The 21,063-nt window shown below is 30.9% G+C and overlaps 2 protein-coding genes across 2 annotated transcripts; one reads left to right on the top strand and one right to left on the bottom strand.

Annotated features, from left to right (window-relative positions):
• Positions 1-2,050: 2,050 nt before the first annotated feature.
• On the bottom strand, positions 2,051-21,063 carry LOC134725836 (histone acetyltransferase KAT8-like). The gene is made up of 10 exons (XM_063590054.1): positions 20,829-21,063; positions 16,270-16,347; positions 15,644-15,816; positions 15,332-15,385; positions 14,623-14,787; positions 12,887-12,976; positions 9,355-9,495; positions 9,026-9,119; positions 6,408-6,558; positions 2,051-3,098 (listed from the first exon to the last, which is right to left on the bottom strand). The coding sequence occupies exons 1-10, from the start codon at positions 21,025-21,027 to the stop codon at positions 2,882-2,884; spliced, it is 1,362 nt and encodes a 453-aa protein (XP_063446124.1). The 5' UTR covers positions 21,028-21,063; the 3' UTR covers positions 2,051-2,881.
• Positions 4,937-5,764, top strand: LOC134725838 (serine-enriched protein-like). The gene has a single exon (XM_063590056.1). It carries the CDS (start codon positions 4,995-4,997, stop codon positions 5,715-5,717), a length of 723 nt encoding a protein of 240 aa, XP_063446126.1. The 5' UTR covers positions 4,937-4,994; the 3' UTR covers positions 5,718-5,764.

Here is a 21,063-nt window from a genome sequence, read left to right as displayed (position 1 = left end):
TGTTTTGTTTTGGTTCCCTGTAGTGGGCCTGTGTTAAGTGATCTACTTTTTTTAATTTCCATTAAAATCCCTGAACTTTACAGGGGCCTCAGTGGCTATGTGGTCTAAGTAGTTCTACTGTCAATGCAGAATGCAAGACCTAGGAATAACAATACGATTTATATTTGGCATTATATTTTAGAAGGTAGACATCTGGGATGCTTCATATGTGTATGCAGGTGTCTTATGTCACCAAGTAACTGTCTCATTGTCCTCGACCTCTTTTTTGTGGTTCAATGTGAAATTTTTGTTGTGTTAGGTATCAGTAACAAGTTATAGAATAACAATATTTGGTTTATGGGATCCTTTCAAGATCTACATGTTTTTCCACTAACCTCAACCTTATTTCATTGATCAGTGATCAAGGTTAAGTTCTTATATTGAAGTCCATATATCTAATACTATTAGCAATGAGTCAACCATATTTGGTGTATGGAATGATTGTAAGGTGCACATGTCAGACTTGCAATTTTCATCTGACATAAGCTCATTTTTATGGTTCATTGGTCAATGTTAAGTTTTTGTAGTCTATTTCTCAGATACTACAAGCACTTGGACTCTATAATGGCTGTTTGGAATGATAATGTTAATGTCACATCTCCTTACCCTCATTTACATAGATCATTGATAATGTTAAGTTTATGTGATACTTGTAGATCAAACTATATTTGGTGTACGGAATTATTGCAAGGTGTACATGTTCGATAGGCAATTTATTGCTTTTCAAAGTTTCTATCTATAGCTGGTTTCAAGACTCATATTTTATCCTTATGTTCTAGTTTAATCCATGGCTAGCATGTTGCTTGTTAAAAAGGACTGTTTTACACTTCCATAAAACAAAATAGCCCCAATAAAATCGTGGCCAAGTTTGATTCTAAATGGCCCAGTAGTTTCAGAGCAAATACTGAAATAGTTTCATAATAAAGACGGATGATGATGAGGATACCTCATTCGACAATTTTGGGCAGGTGAGTTACAGCAATAAAATATTTACACAATACAATGGTGTTACCAAGGAAGAAACTACACCAAACTGACCTAACTGCAACATAAACTTAAGGACTGAAAATATTTCTATATCTCGCTTTCAGGTCAATAATTAGATGAGACAGAAAATCCAACAAATATAATTTTACTGAAAGAAAAAAACTTGGTCAACAAAGTATTGATTGAAAACTGAGGTTTAACGCAACTTTCAATTAAGAATTGAATGCTTCTTTTTGTAAATTTATTGGGTGGTAAAAGCGTTGACCGAAGTACATTTTGTATGAAGCGCGGAAGCGCTTCATTCTCAAAATGTACGCACGGTCAACGCTTTTACAACCCTATAAAGTTTCAAAAAGAAGTATTCAATACTTATAATTACATTTTTTTTAGCTAAATTCATGAAAACACGATTTTTATCCAGTTTTATTTAATTCACCTGTGCACTTTTTTGTGGGACCTCGTGTCATCATGCATGATAAATGTTATTGTCTGATGCAATTGTTTACGGAATAAGATGTTAGCCAATCAGAATAACGTATTATAATGAAACTTACATCTAATGTAATTATTACTATAATGCTATATTGTGATGGACAGTTTATATCGGCAGAGGAAGCTTGGAAGCCTGGAGAAAACTAATGGCCTTAGGTAGGAATACTGACAATCGTGGTCGGTTAAGGTTGAAGTTTTATGCATCTGCCGTGTGTAGGATTCCAACTGGCAACCGAAGTGTTCACTCACTGGCTAGTGCTACAGCAGGGTGTAGGATTCCACTCACAACCAAAGTGTTCACTCACTGGCTAGTGCTACAGCAGGGTGTAGGATTCCACTCACAACCAGAGTGTTCACTCACTGGCTAGTGCTACAGCAGGGTGTAGGATTCCACTCACAACCAAAGTGTTCACTCACTGGCTAGTGAATCACTGTCATATAGCAGTTTGACTAGTTAAACCACTCGGCCATTAAGGCCCACAAAGTATTGATGAATGTTGATTCTTGCAAGTCGTAAATTTCAAAAACAATGATCTATTAACAATTTTATTAACATTAAACACATTGCTAAGATGGACATTAATAGCAAGGTTTGTTTAAATATAACATCAAACACTTTGATCAATAAATGTGACAATTATGTCCAAAGTTCACTATTGTTGACATTATGAAGTGTTTACTGTGAATAAGCATACTCTGTTATGATATAACAATAAAAGGAACGTCTATACATTGTTGAATACAAATTAATATCCAATTAAATCATACACATGTACCTCAAGTTAACTGTTTGTTTCAATATTCATCAAAGTAACATACTAATTTCAGAATATTCTGGGGGAAAAGTTTTGAAGTCAAACATCAGAAACATATTTTCTTTTTTTAAATTATCAATACCTGTGCTTAAATTCAATTATATTTTTCATGATTTCTCTTCAAGGTTTCTAAAATATTGAATTTATTTGTGTTAACATTTTTAATAGTGAATGAGAATCTAGGAAAGACAATGGCTTTGCAAACCTGGGAACATTTTTTTCTATAACATGTGAATAATTATAAAAAAAATTCCTTTACAATAATTTTTAAACAGATACCAAATGATTTTACTGCATAAAAATCAATTAAATATGTCAAACTTTTTTATAAGATGTTTTTAAGTAAAATATCGATCACAGAATCATTTTCAAGGTTTTTACAACACTAAATCTTCATTTATAGCAAAATAAAAACTGATTATTAAAACACTGATCCATTCCACTTGATTGAACAGTCATTGAACTCTCTAGGTATCTCTTTTGTTTGAATGCCAGTGAGACAGACTGGTATCTTTCTGTTTTTATTGTGTATAGCTGTACAGCAATGCTCATTTCTTGATCATTTTAGCGGGTCTTTTTAGCGGATCCCATCGAAGGCAGCCATTGTCTACAGGAAGAACAGGACGTTTGTATTGTGCACTTTTGAGATGCTCTTCGACAAGTTTTGGTGTGACACAAATGACGTGTTGTCCCTTCCAATACTTGACCATGTTCATTGATTGTAGTGTGCTTATGATGTCATGCTGTGTGATACTGGTCATCTGGCTAGAAATAAATAAATATGGCTTTTATAAGAAACAGCTCTAACACATTTATGCTAACATTATTTAGATATATTAATTTGTCATTTTGCTTGCTTTAAATAACTGCGTACTAAATATCTCTTAAAAAAAGCTTACACTGAAATTACCAGTACCCAGTTTACCATGAAAAATATTATTCAAACCTAAACTGATACTGAGTATCTGTCTAAAAACTGGCAACTCTATTCATGTGCCTGTACGTCAGTCAGGATAATAAGACATCACAGGTCATAGGGTTCAATGGGATATATGTTGCATCATTTTGGCTTAAATAGTATTTGTGACCATGTTTGATATCTTAGAATTAATCAATTATAATTGTAAATGTATAATTGAGACAAAAAATGGCAGTGTATTATTTATTGATATTTTGGAACCCCCATAAGCATATCCATTGGGATAAACAACTCCTTAGATTATATATAACGTACCAAGACAATGTCTGTCATTTTACTTTTAAAAAAATTGAGACAGAAGGTGACTCACATCTTCCTTGAATTTTTTATATATTATCATTTAGTTACATGCATCTATAAAACTTTACTCATGCCAAATATTTCTTTCTTTGAAAAAATAAATAAACTCTTTACCATATTTTGACAAATGCCATTTTCTCAAAGATTAATGGGGGGAAAACAATTGAGGTATTACAAATGTACTCCTGACAGAAAACAATATTGAATTAAATTGTCATCTTAAATAAGTAGCAACATTCTATTATAATTTTAAGTCTTCATTTCACAGAAAAAATATTTTATTTGAGTTAATGAAAAGTTGAAGTAGTCAAATATATGTCCTTAAAATGCCCGTGTACTGTAGCATATGTTGCCATTATGACATTAAACCTGACAATCTTAACACTTTGGCATAAGAACTATTGACCATAAAATTTACTGATGAAATTTGATGATAATTACAATGATTGGAATGGTGGTTATGAAAATGAGGAGAAATGATGTTATTTTGGATGATAACTGTGTGTTAGTTTTAGAAAAATGGTGATATAATAATTAAGTAATTCTATATAAAGCATGTCTTTCATTTGAAGGAATTTGGAGGCTATATTTAGACTAGAATTGGAAATTTTATTGATATAGCACAAGTTTCTCTTCACTTTCTTTGGATGGTATATCCATGGTGTTTGCTTATAATGTTTGTGTATTTGGGTTAGCAATTGAATTTTTTTATTTATATTCTTGCAGATTAACCTTTTTTAACAGAATTATGACCCTTTGACCTTTTATTAAATTTAATTAATACTAGTGGCTAACCCTTGCCCATTTCTTTTTCATTATAGATGCAGATATTAGATAAATTGAGTAAAATTTGTTCCAATTGACTTACATTTAAGTATAAATTAAAAGTCTAATCTGCAATTATTCCATAATTTAAAATAAACATTTAAATTTTAAATTTGTAAAATATAGATTCAAATTCAATATTTTATTAAAAAGTTGAAGGAAAAATGATTGATGTCTTTATTTTTTTTAACATAGATAATTTAAAATGTCAGATTTTAAAAGCGTTATTGATTTAATTACAATAAATTAATCATATTTACTCATTTTTTCCCAAGGATTATTACAAAAAAAATGATTAATCAAATTGGCTTTACAAACTAATCAACCAATCAATGAAATTAATTGAATACCTTGACGACCCCAAGCCAAAGACAAGCCAACAACTCAGTGGAATTGTAATTGACAGAAATGTCTCCATGTCTAAATTTTTATGCTACTTGTCACAAAGGAGCAATTCATTTCATAAAATGTCATGTATATAAATATAGTAATATGAAAGTACAAATCAGTTCAATTTGTACCTCTGTCTTTACAAACATATATACACCAATTTAAAAATGAATAGATGTGAATCCACTCTGGCTTTAATTGATTTTGAACAAGTACAACAGGATGACTATTCATCTGGATACGAATCCACACCATCAGACTCAGAGTCATCCACATTAACCAAGAAACCTCAGAATAACAGACTGATACCTATCAGTTACAACAGGGACCCAGTCAAGATCAAAGAGAAGATGAGCTACAGAAATACACAAACTCTGACAGAACAATTGAAGGTCATCTCATCCATACCAGAACTTTGTGATGTTACATTTGAAGTGGGTTCAGAAAAGGTCAAAGTTCATGGTGTCAAGGCCATCTTGGGAACAAGAAGCAGAGTGCTGTACAATCTTATCTTAAAGAAACAGAAAGAAGCTGAATTTCAGAGAAAAGCTGATAAAAAAGACAAGAAAAGGAAAACTTCAGTTCAATCAGACAAAGTGATCATTGTTGTGAAGAAGTATGAACCAGAGGACTTCAGAATGATCATACAGTTCATACACAGTGGTTCTGTGGACATCAACAGTTCATGTGTAGCTGGACTTTTATGTGGTGCAGCACAATTTGGTTTGGATGACCTTGAAAGAGCATGCTGGGACTTTATCAACCATTCTGTTAAATCAGGGACCATCTCAAAGATTATACCAGCTGCCAAGAGATACAGTCATCATATAACTGGACAACAACTCCTAGAGAAGACATTCAGTTTATCAGAGCAAAGTGTTGACCTTTGACTTTAAGTGCTGACTGATTGTTTTGTTAAAACCTTAGTGCTATACTGTTAATTATGTGCTTACCATGTGCTTATTATTTGTGATACATAATGTATTAAATATCAAGCAAATTTCACTTATAGATTGTCTTTATTTCATTTCATATCTTGGGTGTGGTCATTGTAAATGGAACAATGTTGATCATATTAAAAGCAAAATTCAATTACTAATCAAATAGTAATAAATAATTTCACTAAAAAAACAAACATTTTTACAAACATGAAATTCAAAACCTTGGTTTAATAGGAAATGCTGGATGAGTAGAAAAAAATTCATAAAACTCGAAAGAGATATATGTTTTTTTGAAAAATGCTGAAAACAGACGTAAAATGAAAAGCTAGTAAAGGACATAAAATAACATTAAATAAAGCTTTAACAAACTATCAACAGAAGGCTGTTGATGACTTGCGTAACATTTCTAAAAAGGATACAAAAGCTCTATGAAAATTCCTTAATAATCTTAATGATAGTAAGTAAAAAGATAACAATGATAATATATCTCTAAAAGCATTATATGATCATTTTAAAATCCTAAAGGATAATGTAGAGCCAGAAAATGACTTCGAACAAGATTTGGAATTTGATACTCTATCAGATGATGTTGAGTTATTTTTAAATATTCCAGTAACCGAAGATGAAATTAAAAAATACCTCAAATCCCTAACTGACAGGGTTCCTCTAAAATCCCTGAGTATTTCTAACAGTACCCATGACCAGTAGCTTCTGTAACTAAGTTTACCCAGGTCTGACAATGGCTTTTCTGGAGACCCTACTGAGCCTTCTAACTTGGATAACTCATAGCCTATAATGAAGAACATATTTATATGTGATCAGCATTTACTAATGTAACCATTTCAATATACATTGTAATTAATACCATAAGAATGTTTATATTAGTCAAATGATTCATTGAAGATAATGGATTTTTTTATTTAACCACAATCAATTTTCTCTCTGCGGGAGCTGTACTGTTCCAATTTATAATTTAGTTGAACATTAGACACAATTCCTCAAAACATTTAAAATAAAAGCCATGCTGTGCTTTGCATAAGCATTATATGAGCTTCGTTGGATAGAAATTGACCTTATGCAAGTGTACATATACATGTATAGGACTTGGGTTGATTTTGGAGCATGTTTATGCAAACATAAAGATAAATGTTGGTCTGTTTTGTAGGCTTCTTATAACAACCCAATTTTTGAAGAGTTTCAGACTTTCCGTAGAGATTTTTGAAGAGTTCAGACTTTCCGTAGAGATTGTTTTCATCCAGAAATACTGTATTTATTCTATTTAAAGCCCCCCTTCTAATTAACGCCCCCCTACCGAAAATAGTGTGTTCAGAACTTTTAACTTCTAATAAACGCCCCCATTTTGTAGTTAAAAAAATAAATTTCCAATGACAAAGACGAGTTTGACGGCAAAGTTATCGTTTGGATTAGCTTCCTCTTGTTCACATCTTAGTTTGTCGCCGATTGCATAACTCCAGATACTTTTGTATACATGATAACCCCTAATTGAGCTGTTGAAGTTATGTTCCATCGATGTTGACGCTTGTTCATTCGAAAATTTTAACAAATTATTAGATGAGGTCACATTACCGATAAACGCTATTTATAGATTATGGAGACAATAAAAAACATGTGTGTGTAACTATAGTCTATTTCAACAAAATTCAGGTAAAGGTCAATGAAGTAAGGTACGAAATTCGTTTCTCTAATTGACGCCCCCAGTTCGGAAATTGTCTACGCCCCCGGGGCGTTTATTAGAATAAATACGGTAGGTTGACAAATGCATTGATATTCAATCATGTCCATAAGGTCCATTTCAATCAGAAGTGGTCATATGTTAAATTAAGTCAAACCTAATCGTTTTACACAGAATTTTGATGTTTCACATTTTGATGTTTAAAATTAGAATTGGTTTGATCTTAAATCATATTCACTTTACATTGAAAGACATTCATAAACTTTACCAACACCATCACTGTGATATATATATATTTCTCTAATTCACCCATTTGTATAAAAATATTTAATCAACATGTGGTTTGTTTGATCTCAGTTCTTCATTGGTTCAAATTCAATTATGACGTCGAATTTTCTTGCTTTCCTCTGAATTTCCTATTGCGATGGCATGAAAAAAGGCGACCATGCCCGATGACGTCACATAGAAAGAACACATCTTTTTGCAGATCATTCGAAAAGAAGGAATACGTTTGCCTGCATGTTTGAAAATCATTAGAGAAACAGATTCTACCACCAAATCTTGTGTAAAAGGATATTTATCCAATCTGGACAGTTAAATTTTAAATATTTAAACGCTCGGCAAGCCTCATGTTTTAAATTTGAAAATTTAACTGTTTCGAGTGGATAAATATCATATCACACTCTATGCAGTGGTAGAATCTATATATATCCACCTCAAGTCATACACATTCTTTGTTATTATATTTACCTAATATGCTTCTACTGTAAAACTAACATTATCCCAAATCTACAAGGGCATACGATACAGTTTTGATTCCGTATTTACAGTTTGATGAAAATTTCCATAAAGGCTATTTTTTGCCAGATTAAATCAAATATGTAATAAATAATATACCTTTATGTGCTACTTTTGGGGTTTAATGAGGTCGAAATTTTGTATATTTGCTCAAAATTTGGATTCGTGGCCGTTTTTCCTTTCAAAAGAAAAACATTACTTTTTTGTTTTAAAAGATAAACACAAATTGTTTTTTGTTAAATAGTTTGTGATTTCTTTATTTTATAAGTATTTTAAAAATTTATGCATTTTTTATTCAGAAATAACTCATATTTATCAAATGGTAATGAATTGAGAAAAAAACTACATTTTTTGCTGTATATTTATCAAAGTTAAAAAAAAAATGCACTATTTAGTTTCATAAAATTTGGTCCACACAATCTCCCTGCAAAATAAAACTAAATGTTGTTTTGAAAAATAGGGGTCCATGCACTTGTTTTTAAAGTAAATCAGTTTGAATGATAAAAATCAGTTGAAAAATGCATCTTTTCCCCAATTGTCACAGTTTGAAGTCACGAAAATAACACTTTACGTTAGCAACGTAATTACCTCCCCTGTACCTGTATTGTATGCCCTTAACCATAATTGTAATAATTCAATCATAAACTAAGGTAACTTTACTCTTTCATAATAGTTACATATTATTGTGCTAGAGTTCAATAATAATAACCTTATGACAGTACTTTTTGAATGTTTCAAAAATTCTTTACTATAATATCCTACTTACTGAATGCTATCAGAAATTTCCCATAACCTTTCCTTTGAAATGGAGGTAAGGTTAAAATACAAGCAACATTGTTCCCATCAGGTGATTCCTTTTCCTAAAATATACAAATACCATTAATGCACCTGTATTTCAAAACAGTATTCCTATATATAACAAAGATAAATTTATTTCAAAACAGTATTCCTATATATAACAAAGATAAATTTATTTCAAAACAGTATTCCTATATATAACAAAGATAAATCTATTTCAAAACAGTATTCCTATATATAACAAAGATAATACATTTATTTTGGTTAAAATTGATCTATACTTGGTGTTCTACTCACCTTGGAGAAATAACCAACTAGGTGACATCCAAACCGGTCAACCTCTGTCAGTATGTAAAACATAAATGGTTCCACATCAAAATATAATGTCTTGTGGTCCAGAAACAGTTTAGCCATTAAACACAGATTCTGACAATAAATCTGTAAACAAAAATCAACAAAGACTGAAATCTAAGTTTACATTTATAACACATAATGATACTTAAAGGGAAACTTCGCAAAAAAATCAAAAATTCATATTATGTCCATTCTGTATAAAAATGCTCAAATTTATAAATATTAAAGTTTTATTCCGCTAGATAAGAGATCACCATCGATTTTAAATTTTGAGTATCAGTTCTTTGCGTTCCGCCATTTTGTTATCTTGTCCAAATAAAAACCACGATATGTCTATAAACCATAAAGAAACAAAACTACAGTAACCGATGTTGTCGTAATTACGTGTCGATATCTTGTCAATCGTACGGTTGTTTTATCTGACTAACTAAATTGATTCGGAAAATGTTCTTATATTTTTAATAACCATATAGTCTGTTATTTTTAAACTATTAATATTGGAATTAGTTAAAAAGTCAAAGTTCAAATCATAAATAAGAGTTCCGTGAAAATTGTTTTCGAAAATCTAATTTGTTCATAATTCTTTAAAGTAATATACTTTATTCAAATAAATTAGGATCTTCGCTCCACTGATCACCCGCATGGCTCAAGGTATTACTCCCAAAGGTATTGTGAGGGGTGTAAGGTGACACGACCAGGTATTCAAGCGATTTCCTGTCGGGCCTGCAAGTTCATGCATCGTTTCACTTCTGTAGGTATTGATCAGTGTACACGGCCGATAACTTACAAATTTCCATTTGAACTATCAGGTGCATGTATAATATACATCTCTGTCTTGCGTGTCCAAAAGTGATATAATATACTAGTCATTACTTAACTCATACGCTTGTTTATAAATAAAATTTCTGGTGTAAAGAATATTATTTATAAAAAAAAAAAAATGATACCAAAAAAAAAATTAAAAAAAAATTGAAGATATACAAATATACGTATTTTCCAAGGGTTAATTTGGGGAAAATCAGAGACATATAATTGTATTATATGTCTCTGGGACAATGTAATATTTACTCGTTGTCAATAGTAAAGGACATAGTTGGATCATTCCAGAAATGTTGATTAAAAAAATGTGCGCACTTGTCGACGATTCGTTTATACGCCCGGATAGAAAGTTACGGAACTACAGCGCAATTTAAAATATATACATGTATACATTGAACATAAGAAAGAAACATACATTATGTGCAAATTGGGGTAAAAGTTTTGTAAATAGACTAGTCCACGTATACCAACAGTATGTAATCATCCAATTCGATAGACTATTGTATACCAAAAGAAGAAGAAGAAGAAGAAGAGGACCAATTTGATTTAAATACAGGTCGATCTATAACTTGCTTTGGTTCATCGAAGTTATGAACATAGTAAAATCACAGATTTATATATCAATTAGATTGTTCTCGAATAAAGAAAGAAATTCGTCATCACCATAACTGTTCCGACATATGCAACTGGACGTACACTAATAATCCCCGAGGGATGTGAATATTTTCTAGGAAAGCTATTGAGTATTAAAGTTTCAAATCATTTTCGGGATTTATTTTCTTTCTTGATATTCAATGACAGCAAATTTAAAGAATAAACTGCTTGTCAGATATTTGTCTGCTTTAGGGGTATTCTTGCCAGTTGAACAGACTTATAATTACATTCAAAAATAGGGAAAGATGACATTAAATTCGTTGTCTTTTGTTTTTAAACATCTTTGGTCAAATAGTTATTAAGTATTATACGTTGTGAGACGAAGACTACTTTAATAAGGACGTCCCCGATTATGATTAAATTTGGTTGACGTTTTTCACACTTGATAAAGAATATCTATTCGTAATTTTTCGATTCCATTCCAAGAAGACCTTAAATTTGCTGTCAATGTTTTAAGACTTCTCAAGTACAAAAGTATTTTTTCTTTATTCGTTCATATTATATTCCGCTTCGGTAGAGTTATCTTCAGTGAGTTCCAGTTATTAATTTGTACGTGGCTTTTAAAAAGTCTAAATCTAAGTGTTCTCATTCATTTATTTGCCTAATAAAGACAAATAAAAATACTTTGGTAAAGCTATTTATAATTTCTAAGTTCTCCTTTTTATTAGACATCAATCAAGGACAAAAGGTGTAAATCATTTCAATCGGACATATGAATTAAGTTTCCCATCTTTAACCAAAAATTGTGTATTTCTTAGTAAATTAACTTATTTGAATTCAAATAAATAATAGCACCAAACATAATTAAATAATTCCACGGCGATCAATTTTTATTTGTCACCAACTTGAATATATATTTTGTTTATGTGTATTGGATGCTCCCCTTGTCTTATAATTCACTGATCCGAATAGACAGTCACACCTGGCAAGGTGTGCCCGAGAGGCGTGGTTAAATACCGAAGTGCAAATAACAATTTACCTTTCAACAAGCCATCTACGAGTATTGCTACAGAACCGTGATTACACACATCGTATCAACCAAGTCATAGCAGAGATAGTAAAAGGTCAATAAGAGTACACCAACATATTGTCTTTACAGATTATTGTACTTTACTTTGTTCACCTTATCAGTCCGAAAATACATTAATTAAAAATCAATTTATAACTTTTTGTGTTGTCTACAAAAATAATTCGAATATATACGTTTAACATAGAAAATTTATCTCATGAATATGTACAATTGAACGTATGTGCGTTTTATCTTCTTATTATCGGATGGTTATTAGATAAAGCATAAGTCATCGGCGCGCTTACGATTACGTTAAAATATGATTAAAAACCAAGACTTTTAATGATTGTTTTTTAAATCCCGGCATGCAAAAACCAGGAGAAAACGTCACGACCTACAGGAAGTAGTTAATATTTTTTCATTAAATATTGAATTTCTCCTTTATTACTGCACATATAGCGATAAAACTTTGTGAATATATATATTATGTCATAATGAACATATTTAAACCATAAGTAAAAAATCGTGAATTTTCCCTTTATGTGATTTACATGGTAATTAAAATTTTCCATTTTGTACAATAATGTAAATAAATTTCACCAAGTTTCCTGAGTCAGCTTTTTTTCTCAGTATTTACTTGTTATTTTCATATAAATTATACATAAATATGAAATATGAAAATATATATACAAAAAACAGTTTCCGAACTCTTGGTTTTTCGTTATTTATGTGGTTTACTATGGATACCCATCATTTTTCGTATAATTTTTATAAGTTTTTGATGTTCCTTGAAGTAAGAATATCATAAGAGTGTACAAACAAAGTGTGATAAGCTTCTATAACTGAAGTGCATGTTATAATTCTTAAAGGACATACTGACAAATATTTTTGCTATTCCTTAGTCAAGTAATACAGTAGCTTCATATATACAGTATTAGTCCAGTATGTAAAACTACTTTGAAAGTGAGTATGATTCTCCATTAAATAATTTACCTTGCTTTCTTTTCCATCCACTTCAAACACTGATATAGTACCTTTTCTATAGATTTCCTTGCCAGGTGGATGTCGGAAAATACATTGTGTCTGAAACAAATATGAAGACATAATATATTTCAATGTATAATATAAAAATATTATTGTTTACTTTGTAATGCACCTGTATGTTCCAAGCATAATAGTTCCACTTCTGATGCTTTGTGTTTCCATTAATTTCAATGTCATTTATCAAATTTTCTAAAGACCAGTATAATTTTCCCATTGTGGATAGCATATACTTACTTATAAAAATAATAACACCCTATTGGGTTTGTTTTATGTATCTATTGATGTTATATATTATAAACCATCCTCTGAAAATCAGTTTAACAAAATAATTGTATAACTACCGTAGATGTGTCAAAGCGACACAAATGGCCCTGTCTCAAAAAATTCAATATCCTGCAATTTCAATAACACATGTGGACACAAACACAATGCTAGTCTCACATATGAAAAATCAGCATGTAGAAAAGTCTGTATAACTGTGATTTTCAAAGTTGTAAACCCTTAATTTTGGAAAAAAACAACGGAGCACAACAAAGCCTACACTTAATCTGAAACTCATCATGAGTAACTCACATACCAAAAATCAGCCCAATATCTGAAAGATTTTTAGAAAAAGGTGTAAATAACTGTCACAATTTATCAAAGTGCATAGCCCTTAATTTCGGCAAAATCAGCCAAGCAGAACAAAACTTAAAGTTTATCTGTAACTCATCTGGGTTAACTCACATGCCAAAAAATCATCCCAATATCTGAAAGAGTTTAGAAAAAAGTCTGTATAACTGTGATTTTCAACAATTTATCGAAGTCCAAAGCCTGTAAGTTGTAACTTCGGCAAAATTTAGCAGAGCAGAACAAAACTTAAGGTGGTATGGGTGTCTTCCTCCATCTTGGATTGTAAAAAACAGAGAATCAATGGTCCATATTTTCTATCAAGCTATCAAAATTTGATGCAGGAATGCAGATATTTAATGTGAATTTTCATTTAAAAGAACCAATTTATAAGATTATAACTTATAAATATTAATATTTTTGTAAATGATGATTATTTTTGGTTGTTTATAATAAAATTTAAATTGACATTTTAAGGGGAGGTAACTCTAAAACATTGCATTTTCTGAAGGATTCTACATGAAATTTTCCTATTTTGTAATTTTGCCGGAAAAAACGTACGGTGACCATATCTTTTCTTTCGATATATATTTTAAAAACATTGTCTGAAAGCCATATTTTCCTTAATTATTTAACAATTCCATCATTTTGTTTAGTTTCTAATCACAAAATGGTGTTTTTTCCTGTATAATCCATACACAATGTGTCATTTTGTTACGTCCTGTAGCTTGAGAAAATGCACGGTGATCTATCATTTTTATTAAATTTTTGAACATTTTGGCAAAATATGAACAAATTCTATCATATATACCACCTTAAAGTTGATCTGTAACTCATCTTGGTTAACTCACATACCAAAAATCAGCCCAACATCTGAAAGACTTTAGAAAAAAGTCTCTATAACTGTAATTTTCAACATTTATCAAAGTACAAAGCCTGTAATTTTAGCAAAAATTAGCGGTATGGAACGAAACTTAGATTTGATCTGTAACTCATCATGGTTAACTCACATACCAAATTGATTAAAGAAATTAATGAGGAAAACAAGATAGTTCAAGTATTTAGCGTTTATTCACCTGGTGATATCTGTATGATTTCTCTAACTTCATGTATTTAAGACAATATTCACAGACCCAGAGCTTGGACTGTTTACCATACTCCTCAGGGTAGGGAGAAAAGTACCAAGCATCTATCTCATATCTACCAATCTGGATCTTATCTATATATTTCACTTTTGTTATCTAGGAAAGAGAAAAAGAATTGTGAAAGAAATTAAAAGTTTTAAAATACATAAATTTACTGTACTTTAGTTACACAAGAGGTTATCTTTTAGCCAATTAGCCATTGTCATACAAGATTTACACTAAAGTGAACAGTCTTATCAAAGTATATTGAGAATTATTTATGATATCTTCATTAGTAGGAGATGTTGAACAATTCTAATTGTTGAAACTTTTCATTGAAGAGATGATATTACCGTAGATGATAAAAAACTGTTCCTTAAATGTTATTTTCAGTTTTTATTCAAAGTAATATTAATATTGAGTTTTACTTTACCCTAATTAGATGTTATATTGCATTTTACTTCAACATAATTGAATAGAATATAGATTGAAATGTTCTCTCATTTCTTGTCTTTCCTAATATATTTAGTTCTTGACAAAAAATTGAAAGAACTTCCATAATATGATTGTTATAATTTTGCGTGTGTCAGTTATTGTTCTACTTTATTTATGTCAATTATTTTCATAATTATTTTGTGTCAGTCTTCTAACCGGTACTCACAGCTTCATGTTCTTTCTCTAGTGCAGCTGTAGTAGGGTCCATCTCGGCATAGGTCTGAAATGGAGAAACCAATGAATAACTTAAAAATGTATCTTTCAAACAGTTCTTCCTTTTATATAAAGTTCTAGTGCTTTTTATACTACCACCATCAAATACTATTACCAATTTTTTATAAAATATAAAAGTTTAGGTTTGTTTTCACTTCGTATATAAATCTTTGCACCACTTGACAAAAGTTCCATCATTGCACTAACATAACATGTATGTTAGTTTTTTTGTGATTTGGAGATTTATATAAATAGCTGGTATTACCTTTTGAACATGATTGATTTCATCATGTTTCCTTTTCTGGTTTCTTGTTATCTTACGATCGTCTGTGAGATCTGTCATTGTGATAGAAACATCCTTTATTTTACAATGGTCCTCAAGTTTGTTGTTGAGATCAAATCTAGTCATGGTTACCCATTCATCCAGTCTTCTGTTAACTGTGATACAAACAAATATTAAATAAAAGGATTTCATAGATATGTTATGTGCACAATTTTGACCTTCAAGTTTAAAATCGGTATTAAGAGTGGAAAGATTGTGGTTATGCCTGTCCTTATGATCCCAATCTTGATTTTGAATTCTCACCATTAAAAAATCTGTATCTTAAGAATCATGCAAAATATTTTAGCAAAATTCCAATAAGTTCACTTTAAAAAAAAAGTCTATCTTATTTTTGAAAGTGTAACTTCCTACCCTTTGTACATTTATATCCAAAGAAGTCATAGCTACCCAAATCTGATTGACAAGCACAAGCAGTAGTTCTTTTTATGGAGAATAATTCAAATTGAGAAAAATATAATGTAATTTTGGCTAGCAACAAACAGGTCAATACTACATTGTAGTATAGAATGAAGTACATGAAGTATAGATAAGCTTAACAGTACACTTACATCCTTCATAGTGTACATAAAATTCATGTTTGCCTTCCACCATGTCAGTAAGTCTAGTTTGTATTATCTCTGCTGCATCTGTAAAATAATAAATGTATTGATCAGTCATGTCAGTTAATAGCTATTCTGATATCAAGGTTCCCACATTTTTCTATTGGATTTAACAACCTTTGTGCGCATGCTCACATGTCTAACCACATTAATCATGACAGGGATACTCATGGATAAAAATCATCAATTTGATTGCAAATTACAAAATTAATTCTGAATTCCTACGATAAGATATATATATGTACATGTATTCAGATTATCAAATTGCAGTTGATATACAAGTACATTTTGTACATCATCATATACATTGTAATTACTTCTCAACTTGTAAAGTGTTTTAATATTATCAAAAAGTGCTGTAATCGTGTTATTTGGCATGAAATTATGTTCTGTATAAGTACATGTAAACGTCTTATTTTGAACTCTTATAAATAAGGAGATGAATAGTATACATCAGTTAATATATAAAAGCATGTGTCCAACTTGTTAAATTGTTTTCTTTTTAACTGGATTATTAATTTACTTTTTTAACCTACATGCAGTGTTCCAGCTAGGCGGTTTTCAGAGGGCGAGGCGCACGCCCTTTCCCGAGTGGCGCCCTGTGCCCTTATTACAGTTTACAGGGCGCCCTGCCTTTTTTGAAGATCAATTGTATATTAATTTGTTCGTATTGATATGAACGTTGAAAACCATAATAAACTCGTTTAAGACATTGTTTTACTTGTTTTCTGTGAAATAAATAGAAAATTCGGACGTATTTGTCATTGACTGCCTTCATTTTGATACGAAAATAACAAAATCTGCCGCCACATTGTGATCCTATTTACGTACTGTTTATAATCCTCCAAAGAAGGAGCACACCCGAATAAAGAAAGATAACTCAATCTGAATTTTTCCCTAGCATTGAGTAACCCATTTACATATTCTTAAATATGTCTACATACTTCTTTTTAAGAATATATATGTTTAGGTATTTATTTTGAGTTATGGGAAAAGTTAAAGAGGGTCTTAGTACATGTAGCAGTGTTGGTAGGGTGCCTTGGTCATCTTTTTCTGTATTCTTTATTTTTGATACAATTTTTCACTGTTGCTATATATCCTGAAATTGTGCATTTACTGAGCACAGCTGTTTTGTGCTGAGCCTGTATTGCCATTAAGCACAGCAGGGGTAGAAAGGTGAAACTTGTAAAATGTGGCAGACTATAGAAACAGAATGAAACAGGTCACCTTTCAAAACATACTGCTACAACTGTGCCAAGCAATGATAAAAAAACTTGTGTGACAAGCTGCTTGACAAGTTTTTCAGCCTAAAAAGTAGACAGATAGAGTTCTATATGGGCTAATGATGTTGTTCTTGTATAACCTGTGATTCAACGAATAAACACAATGTTTGATTAATATCTTTTATTAAAATATGCCCTTTTCATATTATCATTTCGCGCGTTACATGCCCTTTTTCAGGATTGGCACCCTGCCCTTTTGGAATCCTAGCTGGAACACTGACAGTATTGGCCTTGGAATTATATAAATCGGCTATCAATCAGTAAATTTTTCATTTATCTAGGGACAAGCTCTGACTTCCCACGGCCCCAGCTTGTCTGGCAAAAAAGCTGCTGGACGTCAGTATAATCTCGAACTAGCATCAATGATTCATACTTGAAGATATTTAACAAAAAAGTCAATGTTGATGGTGAAGCACAATCTCTGTATGAGGACTATCAGTATGAGGAAATCCCTCCTTCAAAGGAGCACTTTGAAAAGAATACACCTTATCGCTTATCTCGGCCGCTTGAACTTTTGACGCATACAACAATCACTTTTTCATTGTGGTGTCATGTATTTTGTTTTAAGACGGCAAAATTTTACAGGAACCTGTGTGATATCCAGTAATGGCGGACAAATAGCAATAAGGTGTATAGGGTTTTCGAAAAGTCTATACAAATTATGTATATACTTGGTAAAACATCATAAAACAGGTGATGGAGATCCATGCATGAATCATTGTCACAGAGCTCCAGATAAGAATTCACAAATTGGGGTTTTTACCCACCATTTTCTTATATAATTGGGTGATAAAGTTTTTTAATTGCATTATCAATTCCAATTCACCCCTTAAGTTGATATCAATTTAGGTTTTTCACCACCAAGCTCCTTAATGTATTGGTTTTTTTCATCAACACAATATTAATATTTAGGCAATATCAACCCCAGATTTTTTTCCATCTTAAATATGTTTCTTTCTTTGTTTAGCTGTTTTATTTGGTTTAGGATTAGGGTTATTTGCTAGCTGTTTTATTTGGTTTATTCACTGAGGAGCAATTGTAGGATTAATTTGTGTCCCGTTTCAAACCTTCGGTCATTTATGTATTTTCTCACAAAAGTGGATATGTGTATTCACAGCCACTCGTCTTATACCTTTATATTATAAATTGTGAGACCAGTGCCTGTGTGTGTATTCATTAATTAACCGTAAAATGAAGAAAAAAAATAGTATAAAAACTCTATATTATACTTGCATGTTTTTGTTTTATTCAATTTACATAAATCTGGGTTTAGTTGTCTTTTATTAGAAATTTTGGTTTCTGATGCTATATCATGTCATAATTGATTTGGCCATTTCACTTTTTCCAACTGATTTTGTTTTTGACGAAACCCTGTGTTTATTAGCAATGTTCTCGTTTAAAAAGGCACACACGCCTGTGCGTTCTATGGACGCTTCCTAAAAACACTGGCTAAGTCTTGTTATCATCATAACTTTCCCTCAGCTTTTCAAAAGAAGCAGAAAACATGCTTATATTCAACATGATTCAATATTTTTACCAGACATTCACTTTCGTTTTAATTCAATGTATGTTATGATAAATCCCGAGCAATGCGAAAAGAATATAACTACATGACACAAGCTAATTGAATAAACGCCGAGAAGATCGAAATATTTTCAAAAACATGTGTACCTATTGAGCAAGGGAAAACTCCAACAGGGACCCATTTTAGCTGCTTGATGCAGGGATCTATTTTTAGAACGAAAGGAAATTTCCAATTATAAATATTATAAAAATAGATTTACGCGACAACTGTAAATGTAACGGTTTATTTCTTCCTCTGTGATATTTTCTCCTGAGGATAATTTGTCACGGTAAATTTTTTCCAGGCATGGTATTTCATAGGTAGAATTTTTCCAGAGGAGTGAAAATCTATCTGTTATGCGGATAGTATGTACTGGTATATCTTTGCCGTATCATATTTCACAGAACCTTGTGAAATATAGTCCCTCTAACTAGTATGTAACTTACCCGCAATCAATATATACCTGACATTAATTATAAAATGTTTCACAAAGGTAAAACAAATTTGCATAATTTATCAAAGGGGGGTAATTATGAGCAATTTATATCTTAAAGATATTACAATGTAATATAATATATTCCTGAATCTTTTTCATAGTGAAATTTTTCCTTGAATCATATTTTTTATATATTCATTTATATAACAAGATGACTTACAACATGATTTTTTAATAAGACAGATAACATTTCACAGGTAAATACTATCCAGCTGTTAAAATTGCTTTTGTTCCAATATATTGTTATGCTATAATTTATCTGATTTCCATATAATCAACAACAACATCTTTGTCTCCAGACTATTTAAATATTAAAAAAATTATCATAATCAAATTCTTCCATTACTGTTAACAGTAGTAATGCAACTATATTTCTACCTTTACGTTTTAATTTATATTTGTACTGAGATCTGAAAACAACTCACTTTTACATGTATTTCACTTACCTTATTTAATCATGATATTATTTCACAATTACAAATTAATCTTTGAAATTATTTCTGGTTTTCTTTCTTATGTTTAATGATAATTTTCTTTTAAAACGCATGATATTTACTAGATTTTTTTCAGGATTTTTTTTCAATGATAATTGTGAAATAATTCCCATTATAATACATTTTTTTTTACAAAATAGGTTTAATTCAAATACACTATTATTATTTCATAGTATTTGTAAAGGATAGTCGTTTTTTCTAATAACTATTCAATAAGTGAACTACCCAGATAGAATTTCACGGCAAAGGAAAAAATATCCCAGGGAAATATTTTCCTCCGGATAAAAAAATAACAACAACTACTGTGACATTTTTTCCTCTGGATCAAATTTCACCCGGATATAATTTTGCTTTACATAAACAGATAAGGGGAAATAACGCAAATGGTAGCCAATAAAAGGGTTGAGAACTCATGGTTTTGGTATATAATTGGGTTTTCCTTTGAATTAATTGGGTTATTGAACCCTGCAAATGCAATGGGCATTGCCATTGGGTTTATTATTATTTGTATTGCGTGATCACGCAAATACACAGCTTATCTGGAGCTCTGTAATAATGTCACAAACTAGTTAGGACAATTAATCGACGAAACAGAACTCAAAAGAAACAATTAATGAAAACACAGTTTTAAAATGCCAAAGATTAAGAAACATAATAGGTATAAATCATACGCCAAGTTCCATCAGATCTTCGAACAAGGTAGTGATCTCCCAAATCAGGAACATCGCTTTCTCCATGTCCATTCTTGTCTCCATTAGTTTCATTTACAGACATATTATTCAATATTTCTCCATTTGAAAGTCTTCGTAAAGGTATTTGTACATTAAAGTCATGATTTTCTAAAATTTCTGGATTTTTCAAATCCGCCATTTTTGTTATTGTCTGTTGAAATTTTTTCTAAATGTT

Source organism: Mytilus trossulus, chromosome 7 (genome assembly GCF_036588685.1).
Source record: "Mytilus trossulus isolate FHL-02 chromosome 7, PNRI_Mtr1.1.1.hap1, whole genome shotgun sequence".
Classification (NCBI taxonomy): Eukaryota; Metazoa; Mollusca; class Bivalvia; order Mytilida; family Mytilidae; genus Mytilus; species Mytilus trossulus.
This window is presented reverse-complemented; position numbering and strand designations above follow the sequence as displayed.

What these genes read in the sequence shown, in the direction of transcription:
- LOC134725838 (XM_063590056.1), top strand. Translation starts at nt 4,995, where the DNA reads ATGAATAGATGTGAATCCACTCTGGCTTTAATTGATTTTGAACAAGTA.
- LOC134725836 (XM_063590054.1), bottom strand. Translation starts at nt 21,027, where the DNA reads ATGGCGGATTTGAAAAATCCAGAAATTTTAGAAAATCATGACTTTAAT. An exon ending in AAATCAATCATGTTCAAAAG is followed by an intron (nt 15,386 to 15,643) that starts GTAATACCAGCT and finishes TCTCCATTTCAG; the next exon opens with ACCTATGCCGAGATGGACCC. An exon ending in TGGATGGAAAAGAAAGCAAG is followed by an intron (nt 9,496 to 12,886) that starts GTAAATTATTTA and finishes TTTTGTTTACAG; the next exon opens with ATTTATTGTCAGAATCTGTG.